This window comes from Chinchilla lanigera, unplaced genomic scaffold, assembly GCF_000276665.1.
Source record: "Chinchilla lanigera isolate Chin_1 unplaced genomic scaffold, ChiLan1.0 scaffold00013, whole genome shotgun sequence".
NCBI lineage: Eukaryota > Metazoa > Chordata > Mammalia > Rodentia > Chinchillidae > Chinchilla > Chinchilla lanigera.
The window spans coordinates 21,307,315-21,315,093 of NW_004955414.1; the positions used below are offsets into that span (position 1 = coordinate 21,307,315).

At 39.6% G+C, this 7,779-nt stretch overlaps 1 protein-coding gene across 1 annotated transcript; it reads left to right on the top strand.

Annotated features, from left to right (window-relative positions):
• Positions 1 to 6,372: 6,372 nt before the first annotated feature.
• LOC102006239 (olfactory receptor 51J1-like) lies at positions 6,373 to 7,326 on the top strand. The gene has a single exon (XM_005380495.2). It carries the CDS (start codon positions 6,373 to 6,375, stop codon positions 7,324 to 7,326), a length of 954 nt encoding a protein of 317 aa, XP_005380552.2.
• Positions 7,327 to 7,779: the final 453 nt, after the last annotated feature.

Genomic DNA, 7,779 nt, shown 5'->3' on the forward strand with positions numbered 1-7,779 from the left:
AAACAAGAAGATCCAACTTTTGCAAAAGTGAGGGGGACCAAGAAATAGGAGGAGGTGGGAGGGAGAAGAGGAAAAGGCATTTAAAAAGAAGAACTAAGATGAATTATGCAGATGTACTAACTTCCCATGATGAATGAGTCATCACGGACTGCAAACATGTACAGTGTTAATAAGAAACATTACTGATCAAAAATAAGGAGAGTAAGGTTGGAAGGACAGATGTTCTGACTTTTGGGGGATTTGAGGGTCTCAGATTTGTGAGTCAGTGTCCCTCTCTCCTACAGCATTCTTTGGTGACTATTAAGACTAGGTTATGTTCTGACTGATCGTGCATGCTTGTGTCTGGTGGTCTGAGCAACTGATTTGAAGGTAACAATATGCACTGGAATTACAATGGTGAACTCCTACCATCTTGTCTAGTGAAATTCTGTATTATCTCTACTGTTTTATTGAAAAATTATTTTCTTGTTCCCTGTAATGATTTGAGCAATCTTTCATTCTTACATCTGGTAAGCTGAGCAACATAGTTGAGGATAGTGATATGTAATGTAACAGCAAATGTTGATTCATATTATTTTGTCCTGAGACCCTGCATCACTTTGAATATTCTTGCTTTGATTTATTTATGTTTGTGATACTGGTATGCTGCTACTGTTCTATTATATTACTTGGTAATTGGCCTCAAAATGTGGGGACAATTACCAAACAATATAAACTGAAAATATGAACGTAGTTTTCTTTTTCTCTAAGAAAGTTCCTCACTGGGCCTGGGAGATAGCTCAGAGGCACACAGCCTGCCTGACAAGTGTGAGGTCCTGAGTTTGAATCCCAGTACCAAAAAAAAAATTAAAAAGAAAATTTGTCATTGAATATTACTTTAACAAGCTTTTATGCACCTAGTTTCTTTCCTAATGGGGATATCTCATTATTGTTCATGATTTCACTTCCCCCTTCATAAACTTATCCATTTTACCAAGACAGCATCACTCTGGTCTGTCTCTGCCTCACCTGTTCGAATGTTTCTTGATGGCTGCTAACACTAGGTCTTTTTCTCTCTTTCTCAGGCACACTGAAATTTAGACTGATACTTCATGATATAAAAATGTTCTTTCCTACACAGAATAAGAAGCTTCTGAGAGAGTTAAGAACAAAAATTTTGTCTTTAGCTTTTTTTTCTAGGACTCAAATGGTCCTTTTGATTTTTTTTATTTTAAAAAGGAAAAAAACAAGGATACAGAATTTCAAAATAAGGTAATAGGAAATTCACAAGGGTCAATAGGTTGCAATTGTTATCTTCAAAGTAGTTGCTCAGATTACAAGATATAGGCAGGAAAAATTGATCAAACAATACAAGTTATACTCCTAATGTCTTTAACTTTTAAAACCAACAACCTACTTGTGCCACTCTTGTTTCTGAATATGTTCATCTCATTATAATAAATCAATGATAACTATATTTCTTTTATTCTTCCCAAAAATACAGTCACACACCTGACTTGCATAATTGTCTAACTCCAATAAATTTTGGAGCTCTCATCTGAGACGTCCAAGTAGTTGGGTATCCAAGACAGTGACAGAGCATTTCTGGATCTCCAGACCTACTTGATGTAATCCATGGTTTTCTTCATCTGTGTGGAGTGACTGTGTCCTATGTAAATTCCCCTTCCTCATGCTGGATATTTGCCATTTGATGTGTCCAAGATCCTTTTTTCAAACTTCTTACTGTGCTAGATAACACCATACTTAACATATTGGGATAAGTATTTATATGCATCTAGCTGTTTCCGACTCTTGTCTTGGTTGGGTTTAGTTATCTGATAGTTTCGGTGGGTTACTTCTTGATATTCTATAATCCATCTTCTGTGGAAAAAAAACCCACATTTTTCTGCATTATTTAATGAGCGTTCCCTTGGAGACTCAGGCTTTTAAGATGTTCTTGCCTGCCTTTAGGCAAGACTTCCGTCGGTATTTCTCCTGGGGCATCTTTGACTTTGTTTAGCTCTCTCTAGCTACCTATGCCTGGAAGTCCCGATGTCTACAGCTGTCTAATCAATCCTTTTCCCACTTTCACTCTAGCCGAATCTGGAACTTGTCCTCTCCATGACTCAACCCCTTGGATTCTGTCCTCTCATGAAATTCATCACCCTTGGGGTTCTCTGGAAGGTAACAATTCTGTGTCCTGCTACTTACTTGATAAATACATGTTCATAAAAGCAATACTTGATGACCACAGAATAAAGTATTATTTCTCCAAGAGAAGATTGTCCCATAATAGTTATAGTAACTAATTTCTATAGTGTAATTTTATAGGCAATATCATTTCTAAGTGATTTACATCCATTAGCTATTTAATTACTCTTCTCAATAATTATGCTCACTTCTATATCCTTGCATATTTCCCTTAGTGGTTTTTGATTTTTGGAAAAGGGCGGTATAATTAGTTGAGTAATTGTTCCTCAGGGAACCTCATTCCCTCTGTATTACTACACTCCCAGATCGCGCGATCACCTAGACGGAGGAAGGCAGCCCTCCAGCCCCAGGAGCAGGGAGGTAATAGTGCCAAGGTGGCAGGGACCTGCTGCAGCGAACTTCCTGTCCCCCCGCGGTGCTGTGGTGAGTGCTCACACTCGTGGGCTCCCCCCTGCCTCCTGAAGTAGCTTCAAAAAGAATCTTACCTCCACCACACGGCGAAACCCCTAGATTTTTCCCTAATCAGCAGTTGCCACCCCAGGCTTCTGAACCAGTGTGGTAGAATGAGTGGATGGTGGGTGAAGAATAAAACAAAACATCAGAGGGCTCAGTGATTATACAAATAGTTTTATATTCGTATTACTTTTATTCCTCATGCAATGAATGTATGTTACTTAGATCCTCCTCTGGTAAAGGGAACTCTTTGTCTTTATCCTCCCCTCCCCGATGTGACCTGTCAGGAAGGGACTGGGAAGAACATTATTAATGGAAACCTGTGTATAAGGAGATGATGATTAATCTCTTCAAAGAATACCAGATAGACATGATAGTGTATGGGTTGGGGGAAAGAATTAGTAACATTTACTGGTTGCTGAAGGCTCGTGTTACATACTGAGAATGTTTGTGCAAAGTAGATATTAGCATATTTATCTTTAAGAATAAAGAAGCAAATGCACCCCAAAAGAAAGTAAACAAATTTGTACTGCACCAAGGATTCATCTCAAATTCTGCCCAGTACCAGGAGTAGAGGATTCACTGTATCACATTTTCTGGATTCATTTTTTTCTCTTATTATACTGGTCTAAAAGCTCAGTGATCCCTTTTGTCACCTCTCAACCTAAAACGTTCTTGCTGAACAATGTAAACTCAATAGAATGATTGTGTTTAGGATCTCTTTCAAGGAAACTTGACCCTAACTAGTGAGGGAGACACAAAACAGGAGATAAGATAAATGCAAAAATTTAGGAGATGCAGAAAGCAAAAGAGCCACACAAAAAAGAGCACAGAGGGACAGAAAACTGAGAGGAGCAGAGACCTTTACTCCAGGCTCTGCAAAGGTTTGTCCTTTCCAATATCAGATTACTTGAAGTGCAGTGCGCAAGGAAGAGGATGCCGTGATCAAGAGTTCCGTAAGGCACTACGGAAGGAGGAGCTTGAAGCAGAAGGATACTAATATCTGACTCACTTAAGAAGACGCATGAACATGGGAAAGACAAATGAAGAAAGTAAGTCCCTCCTTTGTCCTCCAGCCATGGGATCTTTCTGACACGTATGATCAGAAGTCAATGCTTTGTCACTGAACTTCACTACCTACAGTTTTCTTAACTCTTAATGACACACAGAGCTTTTCCTAAGTGAATATGTACTGAGTTAAACTACATCAAGTGAATGTTAAGTGCCCAGGAAGCCCATATCTAGGCAGTCAAAGAATTTGTTTTTTGTTGTTTCATCCCATATTTTCTTTTCTTTTTTTTTTTTTTTTCTCTCTTTTTGAGACAGGGTCTCGCTATGCAATTCAGGCTGGCTTTGAGCTCACTTACGATCCTCCTGCCTCAGCCTCCCTGAGTGCTGGGATTACAGGTGGGCACCACCATGCCTGACTCATCCCATATTTGCATGAAAGAAAAAAAAACAATGATTTCAACATACTAGTGTATCAACAATTCTCTTTTTCTCCACATTTTAGTCCAAAGTACTGCCTTAGATACTGTTTCCCTTTTTCCTTTTTTCCCTCAATATCATGCTTTTCCATTTAACCTGGAGAATGTCTCTTAACTCTTCAAGTTTCAGTTTAAATATTTCTTCCTGAGGAAGTTTCCTTAGCTTCTAAAAATGATTCAGATTTCCCTGCTAGGTCCCTTTCATGATGTCCTGAACTTTTCCTTTGTAGAATTAATATCATTGGAGAGAAGCCTTCAGGGTATTCAGTAGCTATGTTTGAACACTGTAAGAGACGAGGCATCTGTGACCTGTTACTGAAAGTTGCAGAGAAGATCTGAGTAGTTGCAGGACTCTGCATTGATGAAATCCTACACGGTCCTTGACAGACAGGAGTACTGAATGGTTGCAGGTCCACGAGTCAGAGAAAAATCTAATACTATCCAACCTAGAATAGTGAGATCTCCCTTCCTGGGTCAGTTCAGCAATGGCTGAAGGAGAATTCATACTAGGAAAGATACAAACAGATTTTCAGCAAGTGTGAGAACTATGCAGATGTGTGTATTAGGGAAACAAATGTTTATGTATGCAGGGCATGTGGGGAGCTGGGTGAATAAAACTGCCTTCAAAAGTGTCTCCTATCCTCCCAGTTATGACTAAACTCACTCAGGTAATACTCTATTCATTTTAGGTAGATAGTTTGCTTCTTTGCTGCCTCCTTTTCCTGGATAGGAGAGTACTCCATGAAAATCCTCTGAGGTACCTAGTGTTTTTGCTGCCATGAATTCAATAGTGCATCCAAACTGTAAGTACCAACGGATGAAGTAAGTTGTAATTGACAATTGCAAGTGAAGATATTGTGGATATAATCATGACAGTATTTTCAAGAACCTTAAAGTCTGCATACCATTCTACCATTCTAGGTTCTTACCTCTTCCTGAATGACTTAGTCCTTTGCACACAATCATTCTAGCTGCTTCCAATACTTCTTTTTTTTTTTTTTTTTTTTTTTGGTTTTTCTCCAGTACCAGGAACTGAACTCACGAACTTGCGCTTGCCAGGCAGGCGCTTTTGCCCCTGAGCTAAATCCCCAGCCCCAATACTTCTTTTTACAGGGATTAGCAATGGTTGCTATACCACATATCATCATCTTCAGTGAAGTTGTTCAGGTTACCAGATGTAAGAATGCAAGATTGACCAAATAGTTAAAGATAATAACAAGTGATAAAAATTAGAAATGATACAGAGTTTCATTAAACAAGATGGTAGGAATTCAGCAGTGGTTGTTATATTGCATATTGTTGTCTTCAAATTAGTTGTTCTGACTAACACATATAAGTATGCAAAATTTGTCAAGAAAAAATTTAAGCATTAGCTGTTCCTTTCACTAAACCAATAGACATCAGCAGTAGTTATTCTAGCTATCCTTGCATATGCATACATATTTTTTATTTTAAAAAGAAAAGAACAAAAAGAAAATAACAAATACAAAGACACAAACAAAACAACATAAAAACAATAACAACAATACAGAATTTCAAAACAAGGTGACACGAAATTAACAATGGTTGTTATATTACACACTTTTTAAAGCTCAGAAAACATAAACCCATTTGGCTCCAAGCTTCTAGGATTAGCTCCTGCTCTTGCTTTAACTCTTCTGCTTGCTCCACTCTCTGTTCACTATCCCCCCTTCCCTTGGACCCCAATTATTCCTCTAACTATACTTATCAGATATTCTTAGGCTATTTTATATACCATGCTTTGTACCTTGTATCCAGACATTTGTCAGTAATATCTGCTCACCTGGTCCCAGCATTATCACACATCTTATGATTGGATTGCTCGCGTATTGTCTCCCTTGTAGCCTTCTCTGGTCAGACATCTCCACACCAGCACAACACAGCCATTTGTCTCTTAGCAGATAACAAAGTGCACCATGATTTCCATAAATTCTATCAGCCTAAAACTTCCCTCTACTGGAAACAGTGGTAACATCTTCCACACAGGGCATTTCCTAAGGATGGGATCATCTATCAATTCTCCAAAATGAGACCTTTGGCCACTTGAATCTAAGTTTGCTCTTAACAATGGTTGCTATACTGCATATCATTATCTTCAATGAAGTTGCTCAGGTTACCAGATGTAAGAATGCAAGATTGATCTTTCTTCATAATAATATTATCTCACTAGTTTGTTTCTCATTTTTGAGGCAGCACTGATCGCATGGGATGAGAGTACGACATGAAGAATTTCAATAGCTCTGTGGGATTTTTACCAGCGACTTTCACTTTGGTGGGCATCCCAGGGCTGGAGGGAGAGCACATTTGGATATCTATCCCCTTCTGCCTGATGTACATCATTATATTCCTTGGGAATGGCATCATTCTTCATGTCATCAGAACAGATCCTGCTCTACATCAGCCCATGTATCTCTTTCTCGCCATGCTTGCATTGGCTGAAGTTGGTGTCTCTGCATCCACCTTCCCTACAGTGGTCGGCATATTCCTTTTCGGTATGTCTGAGATTACTTTTGAAGCCTGCCTTCTCCAGATGTTCTCCATCCACTCTTTCTCCCTTATAGAGTCAGCTGTGCTGCTGGCCATGACTGTGGACCGCTTTGTGGCCATCTATTGCCCCCTGCGTTATACAACTATCCTGACACTGCCCCGCATCTTTGCCACAGGAGCCATCCTTGTACTGAAAAGCATTATGCTCATGGCCCCATTGCCTGTGCTCTTACAAAGACTGCCCTTTTGTGGCCACAATGCCCTCTCTCATTCCTACTGTCTCCACCCCAATCTTATTCACCTATCTTGCGGGGACATTTCTGTCAACAATATCTATGGACTTTTCATTGTTACCTCCACTTTTGGGCTGGATGCTTTGCTCATTGTGGTCTCCTATGGGCTCATCCTCTACACTGTACTGGGCATTGCCACCGGAGAAGGACGGAAGAAAGCTCTTGGCACATGTGGCTCACATATCTGTGCTGTGCTTGCTTATTATGTGCCTATGATTAGCGTGTCCATGGTGCATCGCTTTGGACACCATGTGTCCCCTCTGCTACAAAGCATGATGGCCAATGCTTACCTCTTCTTCCCACCTGTGGTTAACCCCATTGTCTATAGCATTAAGACTAAGGAGATTAGTCATAGTATTGTCCGGATGCTGTCAGAGAAAAGAACCAGAGTGTAGTCAAAGACCATAGTAAAAAAGGAGCCTTTGTTTCTTTGGTGCTCCTAGCTTAATTACATGTGCTCCTAGCTTATTCATATAACTGAAGTTACCTTAAAATATGGTGTCTAATGGGCATTTCTCCATGGTCTGATAATGCACTAGAGAGGAGAGGTACAAAGCTATTAAATTATGTGCCATCCAAAAATACACAGAACTGATGTTATTTTATTTTATTTTATTTTTGTCTTTTTGAGACAGAGTCTCACTATGCAGTTCAGGCTGGCCTTGAGCTCACTTTGTAGCCCAGGCTGGTCTCGAACTCACAACAATCCTCCTGTCTTGCCTCCCGAGTGCTAGGATTACAGGCATGCACCACTTGATGTTATTTTAAAGTACACTGTGTGACATGAGGTTTTCCATTACCTTGCATACCTGGAACAGGAATACAGGAAAGGTTGTTTATGAAAACAC

Excerpts from the sequence above, each read along its gene's own strand:
- LOC102006239 (XM_005380495.2), top strand. The coding sequence starts at position 6,373 with ATGAAGAATTTCAATAGCTCTGTGGGATTTTTACCAGCGACTTTCACT.